We start from the raw sequence: 20,393 nt of genomic DNA, 5'->3' as shown, positions 1-20,393 counted from the left end.
CCATTGTCATATTCATCTATTGTAATCAAACCCAATCATGCTACTCCAAAAACATCACCTGCTCCCACCAAAACACCATATAATCCTCCAATTGTCAGTAACAACTAACATCACATGTCATTATATCTCCAACAAAAACATCAAAAAGGCTCGTTCAAAAATATGATTTGTCTGGCATAGGGTAAAAACTCTAATAAAAAACATCAAGCCTGGATAGTTTGAAAACTCTTAACTTGTCGGGATTTGCGTAAACTCCAATTCTTTAAGAAGCTCTCCTATATTTGGCACCTAAAACAATCTATTTTAACAAGAGTTATTTATAATAGAAACTGCAAACTACAATCCGTATACAAGGATAGTACAAGAAGATGATGTTCTACTACTTACACATAGGCCAACAGTTCTATGGCCGAAAATAAATACTGTTGATTTCTCATATGGTTTTAAAACTCTAACAAAAAACCTCAAATGAATCAATATTAAGATTAGCAAGAGCACTGTGACAATCTTGACATCCATCTAATGAAAAAACTGAAATTAAGAAATAGAACTTGAATTTAAAAACAGATTAAAAATTGATGAAAGAGATAAAAATTAGTTTAGCAATAATTGATGAAAGCGAATCAATAAGTGAAATCAACTCTTCGAATAATGAATCAACTTAGAATGCAAATCATAAAGAGTTCTCGTATAATACAATAAACATAGAAGCAACACAAAAAAGCTTAGTACAACAATTGTAATCTCATCTTTATATAATCGTAAACTTATCGTTAATAACAACGGTAAACAACAACAACGCCTCTCTGATCCGAGGTTGTGAAGGAGCACAAAGATAGAAGAGCATAACAACTACAAACATCAATACCAGAACTCCATTATCATCGAAAATGCAGTCGTCGTCTTCCGATGAACAACACAAAAGGACAAATAAGTTGGAGCAATAATTGATGAAAGCGAATAAAAATTGAGGAATTGGTTGTTAATTGTTGATATTAGGAAGAAATTATTGCGCTACCTTATTTCCCCCAAATTTTAGGGTTCGTCTGATGGAATTTTTAACTGGATCGAATGAGAAATCCAATGAACTAATACAATGGTGTTGATCCATGGTTTATGCGGGAGGTAATGTTATGATTAAGTGTGATGGTAATGGTGTTATAATGGTGAAGAAAGTGATAAGATTGATGTGTGGTCGACGGTTGTTAATGGTGAAGGAGGTGATAATAATGAGAGATTTTTTTAATAGATGACCTGATTAGCAGGTAGGAGGTCACCTAAGTCTATTATGAGAAGAAGAGTTAATAGTTGGGTATATTCTGAGATTAAATGAAGTTTAGAGTATTTTGAGAAGAGTACCTATAGTTTGGAGTATTCCTGTTAAATAACCCTTTAATATATTACTGATTGTTGTTACATCTTTCCACGGGGGTCAATGGATACATCGTTGCTTTGAAGAGACTTAATTTGACTTAACTTCATAGATTGTAAATGAAAATCTGATACCTTGTGGAACACCATAGGAAAAATTCACTCGTGCTTTTACTTTTAAATATAGATTCACCATAATTTTTTTGTAAAACAGTATTTAGGGAGGCTTAGGTGATTTTTTTTTGGACTAAAATTATTTGAATTTAACTAACTAAACAGAACTTATAGGTTTAAATTGAATTGAACTTTAAAACTGTTAGAGTAGAAAAACGATGGTTGAAGTTCCAAGATCGGTTTTATACTCTAACAAAAACTAAACTAAAACTAAATTGATGTAAACATGAATTAAACTCGAAACAATCAGGCCTCACTCATTGTATCAGATTTATATTGAATAATACTAAAACATTGCATAACATCAACACAAGATTATAATCTATCGTCTGTAAGATAGAGTTTAGTGGTTAAAATTGGTGAAATTCCCAAAGATTTTTCAGGTTCAAATCTCCCCAAGAGCAATTTTGTAAAGTATTTTAGTCCTGAGGCAATGTTGTTAGGATAGTGATTCTACTTTGAATCCATGGGGGACGGTAGTAAAATCGAATCGATAGAATCCGATCATATAACCTCACTAAATATAGTTTTTTATTTGGTAAAAACATATAATTGAAGATCAAAACACTTAATTATTAAAGTAATATTTATCAATAAAATATTGATAATTACCGATTTTTGTATCATTGTATGAACATATATCTACAACTTACACGAAATTTTGGGTTTAGATGTCATTATATAAAAATATCTATTAATATTTTACTATGTAATCGGTTCGTAGGATCGTATTATGATGATCCTATCTTTAGAAATATTGATCGCAAGATTCTATAACCATGATAGAATCTTATGATCCGTGATCGATCATCATTTTTGGATCGTAAAATCGAATCGGAATTATGAAAACAATGGCCTGAGAGTGAGACTATGCCTTCTAGATTTCAAGCCAGGTTTAGTCATTTTGACCTTTTAAAACAGGTTATTTTCAGCTCAACTATTATTAAACTATCAATACTATATATTAAATCCAGAAACCAAGGGATTTCAATGTAATTAAAGTAAGTTATATAAATTAATTATACTATATAGTTTTAAATCACTAGCATCGTGTGATGGACCCGATTAAGGGATCTCAAATGCAAATATTATATAGTTTGGGTTAAAATTAAATTATATAGAAGCTTGGTAATTTTCATAAATATTTGTAGGAGATTAAAACATGGTCAATTTCCTTAAAATAAAATAATAAATTAGTATAAACATGCACACTTATGATATTAATTATTATCATCATAAAATTATATATTAAATTTAAAATTTATACAATTTTATTAAACTTTATAGTTTATTAGATGTATTAATTATTTTAACATACAAAAATATAATATAAGTAGATTATAAATAATTCAAGTTAGATTCCATAATATATAATACTAGTATTGGTGCCCGGCTTTGCCCGGGCTACCTCTACTTACCATTAATTTTTTTTTTCATTAAATAAAATTATTTAAAGTTGCATAACCCATAAATTTATCATTAATATATTTTTCTATGACATATCCTAAAATTACGATAAAATAAATTTTGAGACAAATTCACTACCCCCGCTATTAATATTTTACTCGTATTAATGAAATAATAGTAATAAAATTTCACTACTTGCCCGTAATCATTGTTACTCTCACTACTCCCGCCGTAATTATTATTATTGTCACTACTGCCGCATTAATATTGATAATTTCACTACTCCCACCGTAATTATTGTTACTTTCACTATTGCCGCATTAATATTGATTATTTCACTACTCTTGTTGTTGTTTCTACCACTTTCACTAATCTCGCTGATAATATTGTTACTTTTACTATTCAAAAGAGTGATTATTATCATATAACTATATCCAATGTTACTACAATTCTTTTCTTTCTTGTGAAATTATAAAATTGCATAGATTTTAAATTTAATATATAATTTTATGATGATAATAATTAATATCATAAGTGTGCATGTTTATACTAATTAATTATTTTATTTTAAGGAAATTGACTATCTTCTATAAATATTTAGGAAAATTACCAAACATGTTTTTTCTTTTAGTCTCCTTGAAATTGACTTTTTTAATTAATTATTTTTATTTTAAGGAAATTCATCATCTTAATTAATTAATTTATTTTAAGGAAATTGACTATGTTTTAGTCTCTTACAAATGTTTAGGAAAATTATCAAGTTTCTATATAATTTAATTTTAACCCAAACTATATAATATTTGCATTGAGATCCCTTAATCGGGTCCATCACACGGTGCTAGTGATTTAAAACTATATAGTATTATTAATTTGTATAACTTTCTTTAATTACATTGAAGTCCCTTGGTTTCTGGATTTAATATATAGTATTGATTGCATAATTCTTTCGATTTGATTTAATGCATATATATAATATATTTATATAAATATATAATTCTCTTAAAATTGCATGCCTAAGTAGTAAAAGTAATTTCGTCAGTAATATGATACTAATCACTCATTTGAATAGTAAAAGTAACAATATTATCAACGAGATTAGTGAAAGTGGTAGAAATAACAACGGAAGTAGTAAAATAATCAATATTAATTCGGCAATAGTGAAAGTAACAATAATTACGGCGGGGGTAGTGATATTATCAATATTAATGCGGCAGTCGTGACAGTAACAATAATTACGGCGGGAGTAGTGAAAAAAACAATGATTACGAGCAAGTACTGACATGTTATTACTATTGTTTCATTAATAAGAATAAAATATTAATAGCGGGAGTAGTGAATTTGCCTCAAAATTTAGTTTATCGTAATTTTAGGATATATCATAGAAAAATATATTAATGGTAAATTTATGGGTTATGCAAAATTTAATGGTAAGTAGAGGTAGCCCGGGCGAAGCCGGGCACCAATACTAGTTTACCGATAATGAAGAAACCCAAAGGCCCACATGTGAGGGTTGTCCCACATTGATAAAAGAGGAGAAGAATTGACACTTTATAAGGCAAGGGGCTACTCACTCTATTGTCAATTGGTTTTAGAGTGGAGCCCTCTTGAGTCTGCGTTGTGGACTCTTTCTCCTCCGTTTGGGTGCGGCCCAGACCCGTTGTTAAATTTAAGATGGTATCAGAGCCCATGGCTAAAGACCTAGGTTTCATAGGCCAAAGTTTGCAGACGGACGAGCAAAGTTGTTCAGTTGAATTTGTCCAGATGTGAGTGTTGTCCCACATTGACAAAAGAGGAGAAGAATTGGAGCCCTTTTGGGTCTGCGTTGTGGACTCTTTCTCCTCCGTTTGGGTGCGACCCAGACCCGTTGTTAAATTTAAGAGATAATAGTAACGTGTAACTATTAACACTCGGGGCTATCAACTCGGATTCAAATCAAACCCAGGTGTCGGGTTGATAACGAGTCGGGTTATATTCTTTTAGTCGAACAATTAATTGCCCGGTGTAATTCACTAATTCCAATTGTAGTCCAACATTATAAAATACACTTAACAAAGACAAGATAGCGTGAATGGCAGGTTTGCCACATTCTTACATGAGCTTTCCTAACACATTCTTCTCTCTTCAAAAAACACACTCAACACTTCACTTCTCTCTCTTTCTTTGGCAATTGCGCTCTTCAATCAAATTTCACACAAACCAATAAAAATTAAATTACCCAATTTCTCAATTCTTACTTCCATTACATTTTCCAATTTTGTTTTTTTGTTTGTTTTAAACCAAACAAATACTGTTTTTTAATTTATATCAAATTTCCCGCTTCTTATAATTATTATTGCTCTGCTACTTATGTTATCTGATACATTCAACACTTCCCTTAATTCTCCATTTCCTCATATTTTAGGTGAATTTTTGATAAATTTTTATTCATTTTTATTGTTTTTATGATCATTGATGATATATTTGATGCGAGTATTTTTTGTTTTTGTAATTTTGAATTGAGTTTTAGAATTTTTTTTGGAAATTTGATAAATTTCAGTTATTTTTATTGCTTCTATGATTCTTTGATGCTAAATTTAATGTGGGTATTTTTTTTTTTTTTGTTATTATGAATTGGGGTATTGATTATTTTTGGAAATTTGATAAATTTCATTTCTATTTATTGTTTTTATGATTATTGATGCTAAATTTAATGTGGGTATTTTTAATTTTTGTAATTATGAATTGGGTTTTGGTTTTATTTGGAAAATTTGATAAATTGCAATTCAATTTATTGGTTTTATGATCATTGATGCTATATTTGATGTGGGCAATTTTTATTTTTGTAATTATGAAATGGGGTTTGGTTTAAATTTATGTTTATAGTTGAATGTCAGTGATGTACGAAGTTGAAGATTGAGGAATGAATTATAGAGATAGAACAATGGTGTTAGTGGGAATAATTTATGATTTAATCTCAGATAAATCATGATTAAGTAAATGTGGATTATCCCAATTGCTTGTTTTTAATTGATTAGGTTTGCAATAATTTGATTGATGTAGAAGTTTGCCAATTTTTTTTTTTTTTTTAATAATATTACAAGAATAGTGGAAATTACAAAAATAATGCAATAATTTGATTGATTAGGTCGTATGCAGGAGCCATTGAGACACTGCGGTAATGCTGTTTGTTTGTTTAATTACAAAAATAGTGGAAATTCTCAAGTGGGATTTTGACATTTTACCCAAAAGAATTGTTTTTGATGGATGAATATCCTGTTTGATTGAGTTTCATTTTATATAGACAAAAATTAGTGCAATTTTCATTAAAATTAATCTACAAATTTGGAAAAATACAAAATTATGCATTTTATGTTGTGTGTAATAGTATCTTGTTTGAGGTGGTTTTGGATATCCTTTATCTTTTTTAGGATCACTAAATCAGAATTGTAGGAAAAAAGAATCAGAATTGTAGAAAAAGTTGAAATTAAAGTTGATGTGTGTGTATTTTTTTATCAAATAATACAAGATGTGATGTATCTTTCTTTTATTTGTGTTTTAGCTTTTTTTGTGGGTCACTACTTTTGTAGAATCTATTCTTTTCTTGATAAGCTTATAGGTGTAGCAAATGTTGTTTCCAACAATTTGTCATTTGCTCACTTACTTCAATTGTCAAGTGTAGGGAAGACTACTAGGAATGCAAAGGAGTAAAGCAATGGATGCTCATAGAGCAGTCACAATTCGACGAGTTTCGAGTAGGGAGCGAAAATTGGCTTTATTACAAGATGTATGAATTCCATCTTCGGTTTGTTGAATGTTGAATGGGTGATTATTTGGTACTCCCTCGGTTTCTTAGGAATTGAATTGCCCCATCTGATTAAAATACTTCTCACAAACCTTAAAAAGCGGGACAATTCCAAAGAAACGGAGGTAATATTGGTTTATAAGTGATTGGTGAATAATGTTGGATGTGTTTTCAGGTCGATAGGCTAAAGAAGAAACTTAGACATGAAGAGAATATTCATAGAGCTCTTGAACGGGCATTTACGAGGCCACTTGGGACGCTTCCTCGTCTTCCACCGTATCTTCCACCTTATGTTAGTACTTGAGTCAAACTCCGTAATTCTTACCTTATTATTGCTAGATCAGGAATCATAATCATGTTTCTTGGAGTTAAGTCTTTGTTTTTTTGTGGCATGCCTCCTATATGCATATTTAGTTTATTCATTTGTGCTAGTTATAGAATGATAATTGACAATTCTAGTCTTCTAACACAATGTTAGATAAGTATATACAAAAAGGACCGTAAGAGCGATAGTGATCTGGCTTGTTCCCTCCCTATCAATTATGGAGTCATTTGTCTTTTACATCTTAAAAAAACTATGGAGGTTTCGGAAAATACAAATTCTCGTAAGAAACCCTCATTATGATGTTTTCCATGAGACGGGTCCTTGAATTAGCGAGTTGATGGGTTTATGGATGTCTATTTGGTATAAATAGATGTTAAACTTGTTGATTATGGGTAGGTTGGTTGATTGAAACCTTCGAGATAAGATGATGGTTGTTGAATCGATGATGTATATAAATTCAATGCCGATTCTAATTACTACATCACCATCTTTCAGTCAGATTCAATCCAGCTGAGAAAACTGATAGACTGACGTAGTGACGTTTACGGAAAGTGGTCCTAAATAGATGATGATCTTGTTATTGCTGTCATTTCTTTAGACTCTGGAACTTTTGGCTGAAGTTGCTGTGCTGGAAGAGGAGGTTGTTAGGCTGGAAGAACAAGTTGTACAGTTTCGAAAAGGACTATATCAAGAAGCTGTCAATATCACTTCCTCTAAAAAGACTGTCGAACATTCAAGTGATTTAAATGACCTTTCTCCGATGAAAGTTACAAGCCAGGACGAAGATAATAATAATCTCCTTAATTTTGCTTCAAAGCCGCAGTTTGGTAATCTACTTGACTTTCGTTGCCTATAGTTTCCAACTTATACAATTGAATTCATGACTGCTGTTCAAACCCCGTCAGCATTAAAACTGCTCTTGTAGTTCCCTTTAAAAAAAATCTCGTTGTTGAGGTGTGCGTTCACCCATGGACGGTTCCAAAGGATGATTCATGTCAGCCGATCCCAAATCATTTTGGGATTAAGGCTCTGATGTTGTTGTTGTTGTTGTTGTTGAGCTCCTACTGACAGTTTTGTTACTGTTTATGCTCTGAAGAAAACAAAGACGATGAAAAAGGAAAGGAAAATCAGTCATGTACAACCCCAATAAGAAACAAGCAACATTCACCGAGTCAAAAGTCGCAAATAGTGAGAACCCCTCTGAAGAGACCGCCAATTGAGAAGAAAACTGTCGAGAAGAAAACATCAGAGAATCGGTCTGACACACAAATGTCGCAGGTTGGCATAATTGATAAAGTAAATTGAAATTCAGTTTTAATTTTTCACACAAACTGTTATGAGACGGTCTTACATGTGAAGCCAACCTCTGAACAATTTGCGGCTGTCTCATATGTTAGACTGTCACAAACAAGACGTGTTAGTAGTTTCAGACATGAAATGTTGAATTGAGATAATCAGGCGTTGGATTTTCTGAATCTTCAGCTCGATTGCAGAGTGAACGGCCAAGACAATGCAGAACCTAGGTTACCTGTTCTTCCAGATGAGAGGAAGTCAGGAAACGAGAGTCCAAATGAATTATCCGAGAACATCCTTAAATGCTTGTTGAGTATTTTCTCGAGAATGAACAAATCTAGGAGAACTTTGAGCTTGGAAAGTTTCACTTCAGTGACTACATCACCTTCTCAAAGCGCTGGAGAGCCCGAGCTTCTCGATCCATATAAAATTTGTTCACGATTTAGTGAAAGAGATGTGGGTCCTTACAAGAACCTGTATTCAGTTGATGCCCGTTCAATAAACCCGAAAAGAACAGCTAACTGTTTGTTTTTAATTCGGCGACTCAAGTAAGCTTTTCATCACCTTTCACTATTAAATATTAATGTTCTATATGATTATATTTATCTACAATGCGCCCATTATGATTTGTCGTATTTATTTGCAATTTCAGAATTCTTATCGCAAAACTTGGCTCGCTCAAACTGCAAAGACTCACCCATCAGGAAAAACTGGCATTCTGGATAAATATCTACAATTCATGTATGATGAATGTATGTCTGAACTATGTCGTACACCTAAATTTTCACGCCGTTTCAATGATGTATGAACTAGAGTAGCTTTTATTTCAACCTATTTTAATTACTAGCAGTAAGCCCTGAGCTTGGTACTTTGGTTCAGACATTTCTTGAACATGGAATACCAGAAACTCCGGAGACTGTCGTAGCATTGATGCAAAAGGTACTTGCTTGAATATAAATACAGTCTTCTCGATTGAATTAGACGTAATTGAGTAATTCATATCTTCTTTGAGCATTAAATTAGATGAAATCTAATATGAGTTTTCATAATGTAAATTAACTTGACTTATTTCGCAGGCAACAATAAATGTGGGGGGACACCAACTAGGCGCCTTAACAATCGAACACTTCATACTGAGGTTACCTTACCACTCAAAATATGTAAGTGAAGTCGTTTTCGCTGAATTAATGGATTTTATTCTTGCTATAGTTACTGCATTTTCTTTACTTTTCCTTAACTATGTGATATTAAATCAATTTTTTTCCTCAGACGTTCTCGAAAGGAGTGAAAAATGATGAGATGATTGCAAGAAGTACATTTGGATTAGAGCTCTCAGAACCTTTGGTTACATTTGCACTGTCTTGTGGAAGTTGGTCCTCTCCTGCTGTAAGTTTTAATGATCAGTGCAGTAATTGTTTTAACTGTTTTCTAAATTGAACCATGTCTGTGTTAACTATCATTATCATTGTTATTACCATATTGCTCATAAGAGGCCCCCGCTCAAAGCGAGTAGGGGGTCAGATGTATGTAATATTTCCCCCACAAAGACCGTTTTCGTGAGATAAAGAACTGAAAATCAGTGGTGGAGCGAGGGGGGCTAGCAGGGGCGCCCGCCCCCGCTGGTGTTGGAAAATTTCGAAATTTTTAGTTAAATTTCGCTAATTGTTTTGAGGTTTCCTTATAGAATAACCTCTTTGCCCCCGCTAAAATTTTTTGCCCCCACTGCCTTTAAATCCTAGCTCCGCCACTGCTGATAATGGAATGATCATCTACTGCTTTATGAAAATGAAACTCATTAGGGTTTTGTGAGCCACTTTTATTCAGTCCATTATATTTCTTATCGCAAAGAAACTACTCCCTCCATTTCCATCAATAAGCTCCACTTGTCAAAATCCTTCTCACGGAAAAAAAAAAAAAAAAAAAAGGTAACGGGGCTTATTGACTGAACTGAAGGGTGTATATCTTTGGCTCCATAAGAAATAGGTGGACATAAACAGTTTATTTTCGACACTGACGGTTTTTGAAAATTCTGATGTTATATAGTATAAATTATACAGCTGACGGTTTTTGAAAACACTGATATTATACATACATTTCCGTCAATAAGCAATTTTGACACCAACGGGTTTTGAACTAAAGTCATGAGTTCCACCACTCAATAACTTTACCGATTAACTAGCTGATGTTTACATTGATTTTGAAAAGACTGATGGTATATTTACATTATACAGGTGAGAATCTACACGGCAGCTCATGTCGAGAAAGAGCTGGAAGTTGCGAAAAGGGAATACTTACAGGCAACAGTCAGTATCTCAAAAAATAACAAACTAATCATCCCAAAACTTCTTGATTGGTATCTTCTTGATTTCGCTAAAGACTTGGAGTCGTTGCTAGATTGGATTTGCCTTCAATTGCCAAATGAACATAGGAAACAAGCTTTGAAGTGCCTCGAGAGATCGAAAGACGAGCCTATCTCTCAAACTGTCCAAATTATGCCATATGAATTCAGTTTCAGGTATCTACTGCACAGATGAATCAATTTGTTTCCCCTTTTTTTTTTCGTATAAATATAATTTATATTTTGTTTACTCTTCCTTGGGTGCTTTACTTTAGGATGAAGAAATTTGGATTGTTAGTGTTTATTGTGTCTTAGTGTGTATACCATTAGAGCATATGTAAACTTCAGAATAAGTGTAAAATAAATTAGATATGTTTCTTCAGATCAATGAAAATTTTCCGAGTTCTTTCGATTTGTCATTCCAAAGATTCATTACTCTTTCATTCTAGAACATGGTCGAATAAAGCAAAACGACTCACTAAGCTCTTTATTCTTACCTAACATGTAACACTTTGTTTATCGCAATTTTTTTACGGGTCATCCATCATTCTCTCTATATTGTTTCAATCTATGTTGCTGATTGCTGAGACTTGCTTAGAAGTATCTGACACTGGTGCATGTCATCGGTTATTTTTATGAAAAATATGCATATTTTGGCTTAAATGAGGCGTCTAAGGGTCATAGAGTCATAGCCTTGTCTGAGTGTCCAGTGTCGGACATGAGTATGTGAGGGAATAAGAAGAGTCGGATTAACATAGGTTTCAGTAATCCGACACCCTCTTAACTTGTCGTAAACGGAAACTTTATACCATTGTCAACTGACAAGTACAGTATAGTTTCTGGTTTAGGATACTACTGTAGCATGGTACAGAAACAGGCTGGCATAAAAAAAGTGTACTTATAATTCTGTTAAAATTTAGACATGAAACAGACAATTTGTGTTTGCATGATTAATGGCTTTTAGAGTTTTTCTTTGTACTTATATGCCAGTAAAGTCTTCATTAATTATTGTTAACAGAAGGAATGCACTCCTAACAGTAAGTTGGTCTCCCTTAAGACGACCATATCTGTCATAAGTGTAAAACGGACCAAATACTATCCAATATAGGTGGATGAGTCAAGACTCAAGAGTAGACCTAGCAAACGGGTCAACCGGGTTGGGCCAGTTCAGGCCGGGTCAATTTCAGGTTTGCTAGCTTTGGGTCGGTTCGGGTTCGGGTCATTTTCGGGTTAACTATTATCGAGTTATTTATGAATAATAATCAATTTGCAGCAATAAACATTCGGGTCGGGTTATAGTGGGTCGGGTCAATTCGGGTTTCGAGTTAAGCTCGGGTCTTGAGTTCGGGTGTCGGGTCGGGTTATCCGGGTCGGGTCGATTTTGCCAAGTATAGTGAAGAGTTTGCCATTTCCTTGGCATTTTGTTTTCTGTCTCGTCCATCTATTTGCCCGTTTTACTGTTTAAGATTAATATATCCGAATTAAATAAGAATTTGTGCAGTTCTGAATAGAACTACTAGTATGAATTAGACATATTGTCATATTTATAAGTTTTGATGACTTATTCAAGGACACAGTTGGATTGATAAAAAGTGGTGGCCCTTTTAAATGATTTTTTCTTGAATTGAAGCCACCCAACTAATGTAGGAGGATTTATTTTTGTCTTGAGTATAGTTTTGGATGGCAATAATTCTTGCAAATTATATAAATTGTGATATAGTTGGCTGGATTGATTTGGAATTTTGGGACCATTTTTGTTAGGTAGTTCATCTATGACAAATTAAGGGTGACACTGTTGACATGTGCGTATCAGCGAGCTTTCATGGTGACGATTGTTTTGGATTATGATTAAATAAAAGTATAATGATATAAATCGTTGCAATTCTGTATTATTGCGAATTAGCGGTCATTAGAGGCAATTTTCTTTTTGAGTCATCCGAAAACTACTTACAAGTGTTACTAACGAAGTGTTAAGGCTGCTTACGTTGAGTCCCCTTAACTTGCTATATGTGAGAGTCGTTGAGGCACTGAAGTAGTGTTGTTATCGTATTGTTGTCATGGGTGGAATATACATGTGGTGAAGTATATATTGTGCCCTTGCTATATTTCATTTGTAGTGTTACATGCTCTCAAAATTAGCGAGTCTATGGGAAATGACATCGCTAAAGACAAGGTATATATTTCGGTCCCTTACTATATTTGCAAGTTGTTGAGGCACTGGAGTAGTGTTATTATCATATTATTGTCACGGGTGGAGTATACATGTATACATACGGTCCCCTTGCTATATGATTCTTGTATAATAGTATTCCACTTGTGCTGTTACTGCTCTCCAAATGAGCGCTTCTCTAATATAAGGGAATAACAACGCTAAAGAGAAGGACATACATTACCACTCGTTAAGTGAAATCATTAATTTAATACCTGATCTTTTCTAAGGCGTATAACGAGTGGGCGAGTGGCAGAGTACATTTCCGAATGGCGTAATAACCAGTCATATATAGGTCATCAATAAGCTTGTATTCTTTGTTTCCTAAAATCTTGGAGTAGTTCATGTGGTGACATTTTTAGCTATGCAGAGGGTACTCAAAACTGATGGGTGTAAAGTACATAATGTACATAATTTTAATTACAATGTACTCTAATCCGATGTATTAGTTATTAGTGGTTATCATCAAAATTGAAGAGGAATCAATCTCATCCTCTTCAATTTGCATTTATGGATTTCATCAAACTTCTTCCTTAGAGACAACTCACTAGCATCTTTTTCGGACCACTTCCCACGTACCGCATATATAATTACCGCATATATAATTATATGTCTCGGTTATTTGTTTATCTTTTTTTCTTTATTAGAGGTGTTTTAATCAGATATGAATCAATAATTATCACAGAGACAGTCTATCTAGTAATTAGACCTTGTTCTTAAGTTCTTTTAAGCTAAATGCATGGAACTAAACTAAACTTAATTGAACTAAAGTGAACCAAAGTGAGCTGAAAAGGCGAGGGGATTAACTGTAGAGGTTGCTAATGGATAACGAGTGGACAATAATGGATATGGAAGATCAAATTACCCATTAGAAGTCTTCCTAATATGAAAGATAAACAAATAAACGAGATAACAAAAATGAAATAGGTAAATAAATGACAGAGACGAAGGGAGTAGTTTATAAGGTTAATTTTGCATGAAACCAAAAAATTTTTTAATATTAAAGTGACATACTCTTAACAAAATTACAAAAACATGATTATTTGCAACTTCTTTTTGTAATAATGTTAAAGATCAAATGGTAGTTAGTTTTAGACAATTTTTGTGTAACACTATCATATACAGAATATATATAGTTCACATACAAATTCTTGTGTAAGATAACCTTAACAAGAATTAGTTAAGAATTTGTAAAATCGATCTTTTTAAGTAACTTTCATTTAAATGTGTCATTATTTATATTTAGTAGATCTGTTTTATATAATTGTTGTATTTGAATTTATGGGTGTCCGACAATTTTTTGCAGGGATGAAGTAGTAATAACATAAGTTATAATAGAGAAAATCAAAAATTTTAATTAAAAATTTCAACCATTTCAATGTTCAAGGTAGAGTTGGAAGTGCGTCAGTGCTCGTGCTGACATGCCGTGCTAGGAGAAGAAAATGGCACGGCCTAGGCACTGAAAGGTGGGCTTTGTGTCGTGCCGGCGAATATAAAAATGCGGCCTAGGCACGACTCACAGCCCATTACGTGTCGCGCAGTGCTTGAACGTGCCCAAGCAATTACTTCACTTTAACCTTATTTCTATGTATTTTGAGCGTGCGAAAGCGTGTCGTGCTCAGGTGGGTCGTGTCGTGCCTGGGCTAGGCACTGTCTTTTTTTCTCAAGCTTCGGCCTAGACACCTCCCATGGTGTGTCGTGTTGTGCTGGGTCGTATTAATCCCGTGTTGTGCAAAAATACGCATAGCTTGTGCTGGGGCATGTCAGCCCATTGACCCGCATGCTCACTTCCATCTCTAGTTCAAGGGTACGAGCGTCCCCATTGGCCTTCTCTAATCCGCCACTGAAGATGGCCTTATTGGAGAATAACCTAGTTTACAAGCCCATTGAAGGGTTTCCATTTCTTGCAAGAAATGCATCCCCAAATATTCAGTTGGAAGTATTGGGCTTAAGGAATGGGCTTTGGAAATGTAAAGTGTGTGAGTGTGTGTCATTTAGTTTGGGGGGTGATTAAATGAATTTAAAGGCGTTTTTTCTTTTGTGATTTTGTTTGTCTATTAAATTAAATTAACCAATTGACGACTTTGGGGTGGGAGGGGGTATTTTAGGTAGTGTAGATAAAATGTAGACGATAATTAGTAAGATCTTGTTTTTTTGGCTAAAATGAGCTCAACTAAATTGAATGTTGAATGGAGCTGAGATGAACTAAACTGAATGAAATTGAGCTTAACTGAATGAATAAGAGTTAATTTGTGAAGAGATGAGCTAAATTGAATGAAGTTAGACTGAACAGAACAGAACTTAAACTGAGTTGAACTGAAATGAGCTCAAATTAAGCTAGAAAAAAAAAAGGCCTTATTCCTCAACGACAAATAGCGATGGGGAATATAAAGTGCGATGACACATTGTTATTAGTTTGGGATAACAAGCATGCATCATAAACACCGTAACTATTCTCAAGTGTGAAATACAAGGCCCAAATTAGATGGAAATAGTCATCTGAACATAAGTTGGGAGTAGTTAGCAACTTAGCGGCCACCAGATCAAATGACATAGGCGTTAATATGGAAACGTGGGAATAGAAAACATCGACATTTGAAAAACAAAAATGATTTCTAGAACACGAAGAATTAAATACCATCTCTAGATATATAGAATTAACAACATTCAACAACATTTTTATACATTGTGGTTAGAATTAATCGACAATTAATATGTTCATTACTCGTAGGGCCGTAACTGATGTGAACCGACTTATTGAGATCTTGGAATCGGTTTAGTCAAAACTCAGCTCACATTTGGTCAAGCCGATTTTGAGTCAGAGCTCAAGCTGGGCTTGACCAAATCTAAGCCGAGCCCGAACTTAAGAGGGCTCGGAATTAGAAATTCATTTAAGTTCATTTACTTTTCTTTTGTATACTTTTCCTTTGTTTTAAATTATACTCCTTCCATTATTTTATACTCCCTTCGCGGTTAATTGTTGTCATTTGGTTTTGGCACAAAGACCAAGAAAAGAGGAAGGGACCAATTACCAAATGACAAGTGAAACTAATTGAAAGTAAATTATCAAATTGCTCATCAAGTTCACTCTTAAAATTGAAAGGACAACAAATGACTGAGACACTCAAAAATGGAAAAGGACAACAAATGACCGGGATAGGGACAGAGGGAGTATATGTCAGTATCACATTTTGAGACAATCACTTCTCTCTTCAATATCTCTCAAAATATATGAGCTAATAATATGAAATGTATACTCATATGAAAGCAAATTTCATGACGAATGACGAATCTAACGATATGATTTTTATAATTTTTTCTCGAGTATTTTTTCATAAAAATCAAAGACAAAAGCTTACCTCGTAAAACGAAAACGTCATATATAAAATAATGGAGGGAGTATCTTACTTTGGTATTTAGAAGTATATTATAATAATTACGTTATTATATTTTATAACTACATTTATTTTTAGTTATATTTGAAAAGTGAATTTTTTTTAGAAAAAGGAAAAGAAAAGGAAATATATAACGATAAACCAAACTCAATTCAGGCTCAAGCTTTAATTTTTTAGACTATCCGAGCTCAGAGACTATCCGAGCTCGAAGTTTTTAATTGTTAGATAGTGTTGATTACATCATTACACCCGTAGTTACACGCTTAAAGTCCTACCTTATCTGAAAAATACAAAGAGCTTCCCTTAAAACATCACACCAATTTTGGCCAAAACAATAAAATTTTAGGCAAATTTCAATCTCAAGTTGATCTTTGCCAAACTTTGTTTGGACTAAAAGAAGGTGGTTCTGATCGATATATACATTGTTAGGATATTTGTGTCGAATTTTCTTAATAAAAAATGACTCCAGTAGGATAAATTTCACAATTTTTATTTAAGACGGAAATATTCATCTTAAACCTAAAATGTGTCGAGTATGGTAGCTGAGACAAAATAAGGTGCCTAGAAACTAACAAAGGGTTTCGGTCTTATATATGTAAGTGAAAGCATATTTAACCGTTTCATCTTGAGACAGATACTGCCGATCTAGGAAAGACTTGCTAAATGAAGTTATATTTAGTTATATTTACAAGTCCATAGTTGTTTGCCTTTAAGTAGTCATATTAGTCTCGATTACCATTTATAACAAATTTTAGATTAGATATTAGGCACTTCAAATCTGATCAAGTTGAGTCATATCTATCTGAATTGCCAAATAACAAACATTAGTTCAGGTATCAAGCACTTTCAAATTAGGTTTTTCATGTCTCATTAGCTTCTGCCCATTGTCTTACAATTACACTAGCCTCATTTAATATACTCCGACATAAATATCCTATATAAATATCTCATATATTAATTACCATCCATATAAACATAGAGAAAATTGTTGGTTACAGTCTTTTATAAACCACTTTTTGAAAATTACAGCCTTATATAATTTTTTTTGAAAATTACATCCAAACTTTTACTTCTGATGAGAAATTACAACCAAAACTTTAACTCCGGTGGAAAATTGACTCCAAATTGAATTTTTGTCACTTAAGTTCATCTTTTATGACCAAAATGCCCTTACCTTCCTCCTTTCTATTCCCTTTATCTTCATCTCCTTCATGAGATTTTGACAACTTCTTCATCTCTCTAATTCCTCATCAAACTTCAACAATATTCCTAATTAATCATTCTAATTCAATTCAACCCTATTTCCATTTGCTCTTTTTTATACGAAATTGAATTCTACCCTATTTCCATTTTATACGAAATTGAATTTTACCTTATTTACATTCTTCATCTCTCTTTTATACCTTCTAAATCAATTTTCCCCAAATTGAAAATAATTAGGGTTCTTCAAAGTAGGAAGCCCCTACAAATTCATACCAATATCTAATACAATCACATGCATTAAAAAAGGAATTTAAGATCAAAACCTGAATTGGGGAATTTGACCAAACCCTAAAAATTCGATTCAATCAATTGAAAAACAACAAATTGGGGAAAAACCAGAAATTTGCAGTGACATTAACAACAACAAACTGAAGATAAAATTAAAGCAAACAACGGTGTATGAATCCTTACTCTGGAGCCTTTTTTTGACAACGGAGAATGAATTACGGTAGAGGAATGAATTACAGTACAAATTAGCGAGTAATTTGGAGATAATTTTAGAGATAAATATTGAGAAAGATGGATTTAGATGAGGTTTTAGAAATGAGTGGTAAATTGATATCATCTGGGTAGGTAGGCAAACAATTAAGCAAGGGCATTTCGGTCACATTTTAACAAATTTCACCGGAAACATGGTCGTGGTGCAATTTTAGAAGAAAAGTAAAATTTTGGATGTAATTTTCAAAAAAAATTATATAAGGCCGTAATTTTCAAAAAGTGGTTTATAAAAGGCTGTAATTAACAATTTTCTCATAAACATAATAGAAAATATATATCAAATTTTGTGATTAATTAGATTACCTATTTACATTATATTAACATAGCAAAATTTCCAAGTCATAAATGGGTAAAATGCATTAAGTATAACGGTTTTTCTAACCCCTAGCTTAGGGCACACATTAATAAGATCATTAGAGAAAGATTGTTAAAATGCACATAGTGCCCTTGAGATTTGCCATTTTGCACGAAATACCCAAAATTTTGATTCGGAAAACTTTAAAAGGTCAGAACTCGCGTTTACGAGATTGGAATGTGACGATTTTTTTTCTTCAAATAAATCGTCTTTTCGAGAACTACGATTTAAAAAGAAAAATTGAGTTTGGAATTCGGTAAAAAAAAACTCACATACAAAAACTCCTAGCCACAGTATCCAAATAAGACATTTTTTTTTCCAAATCGTAGTTTTTCTAACATGTAGCCTAAGGGCACACATTAATAATTTTGGGTATTTTGTGCAAAATGGCAAACCTCAAGAACACCGTGTGCATTTTCTGAAAAATTAATATACAAACTCATACTTACTTGAAAACAGTATTCAAGATGTTAACTAGAAGTTCATAATTTTCATTGCTTAGGAGACGACAGCCCTACCCAGTGCTTACGGTCCCCCACTCCAAAGTGGATATATGAGATGCGAAACAAATAAAAACAAAAACAAAGTCACTATATTTTTCTGCGTATACCATTTAATTTAGTCCAAATTCAAGCCGATTACTAAGGCGATAAAGCTATCCCTCATTAGTTTCTAACACCACCACATTCCCAGGACAGCTAAAACAACCTCTTTTAAGTCCTTATAAGTTGTTCTAAGTGCTCACAGGTATAACAAAGTCACTATTAAACTCGGGAATTATGTCGGAAAATACATGTCGACAACTAACAATCTAACAATGCTATAATTGAGCAGGCCAAGGACAAGACAAATAAAATAAATGCACCAGAAAACCAACAACGAACAATTACTTGCATAGTAGCATCATATGAGAGAGCACGTCATCTTATAATTGACTTTAACTGATGAGAGTCTAGAAGACTAAAGACTTGACCGTTTTTATAGACAGCAATTAATATTTAATATTTAATAATAATATTAATGGAGTATTTATTTTAAGGAAATTTTCCAAGAAATGGGAAGGTGCTCTTAGCTGTAGTGTGACGAAAGGCAGGCATCTAGAAACCCAATATTATTTTAAACCATAAAAATGATTAAGAAAACATACCCACGATTGTTAATTTCAACCATAACGTGGAGAAAGGGCATCAAGTGATGGAATCAATTACGCACGCAAATTAACTTTGTGTGTTCTCAATTAGATCTCGAAATGATACTCCTACCTTTCTTTCGGAGAAAGATAACGCGGAGAAACGTATTATGTCACTCGTTATATTGTAGGTTTCTTAATAGCTTGACTTTTTTAAAGATATTTTTGAGTGGCAAAAAAAAACATTTTATAGTGGCTTTATATTTACATAGCTTATTTTCATTTCGAATAATCATTCATCTTTCAAAAAGACATAATTCTTCTTGAAGTCGGATTTGTTTTGAGAAGGTGGTTTTAAATTTCAACCGAATAAAAGTATAATTTGAGCAAAGTTGTAAAATAATTTGATTAAACTAGGACACACAAAGTATGTATTTTTATCACTAAATGATCATTTTCATAAAAATACAATCGGTTTTCTATCCTATGCCCAATGGGATATATCTGTTTTAGGATTAAAATGAATCAATTTCACTTCACTTGCACAAATGTGACAAGCATTTTACTAATCCATGGGCGTTCAACTTTTATCTCATTTATCCTATTTAAGTTCAAGGCGGATATATCCACTTTAGACAAAAATTGGCGATAAAAATATGCATTTAAAAATTTTAACTTAGGGACAACAAGACAAAAATGTGAAAATGGGAGTATAAAAGGTAGGAATTAGTAATTAAAATCAAATATACTCATTTTATGTATTTTTCTTACATGAATCTAATGACTTTCATAATTTTCGAAATGTAATTTTGCTAGTTTAAATGTCAAAATCACACCTCACAATGTGAAAACACG

General features: G+C 32.9%; 1 protein-coding gene across 4 annotated transcripts; it reads left to right on the top strand.

The window, feature by feature from the left end:
- Positions 1-4,978: 4,978 nt before the first annotated feature.
- LOC141604723 (uncharacterized) lies at positions 4,979-11,116 on the top strand. 4 transcript variants are annotated; one of them, XM_074423190.1, is made up of 11 exons: positions 4,979-5,353; positions 6,611-6,715; positions 6,909-7,025; positions 7,657-7,885; positions 8,155-8,336; positions 8,541-8,899; positions 9,004-9,103; positions 9,231-9,290; positions 9,428-9,511; positions 9,621-9,737; positions 10,583-11,116. In XM_074423190.1, exons 2-11 carry the CDS (start codon positions 6,626-6,628, stop codon positions 10,883-10,885), a joined length of 1,641 nt encoding a protein of 546 aa, XP_074279291.1. In that variant the 5' UTR covers positions 4,979-5,353; positions 6,611-6,625; the 3' UTR covers positions 10,886-11,116. The 4 variants fall into 4 exon arrangements, with proteins under 4 accessions (XP_074279291.1, XP_074279289.1, XP_074279292.1 ...); XM_074423188.1 differs by having other exon boundaries at positions 5,001-5,353; positions 9,425-9,511; XM_074423191.1 differs by having other exon boundaries at positions 5,001-5,353; positions 6,606-6,715.
- Positions 11,117-20,393: the final 9,277 nt, after the last annotated feature.

The sequence above is a fragment of the Silene latifolia genome, chromosome 10 (genome assembly GCF_048544455.1).
Source record: "Silene latifolia isolate original U9 population chromosome 10, ASM4854445v1, whole genome shotgun sequence".
Lineage (NCBI taxonomy): Eukaryota > Viridiplantae > Streptophyta > Magnoliopsida > Caryophyllales > Caryophyllaceae > Silene > Silene latifolia.
This window is presented reverse-complemented; position numbering and strand designations above follow the sequence as displayed.

Excerpts from the sequence above, each read along its gene's own strand:
- LOC141604723 (XM_074423188.1), top strand. The coding sequence starts at position 6,626 with ATGCAAAGGAGTAAAGCAATGGATGCTCATAGAGCAGTCACAATTCGA. Across the intron at positions 6,716-6,908 it reads AATTGGCTTTATTACAAGAT|GTCGATAGGCTAAAGAAGAA; the intron begins GTATGAATTCCA and ends ATGTGTTTTCAG. Across the intron at positions 7,886-8,154 it reads TGCTTCAAAGCCGCAGTTTG|AAAACAAAGACGATGAAAAA; the intron begins GTAATCTACTTG and ends TATGCTCTGAAG.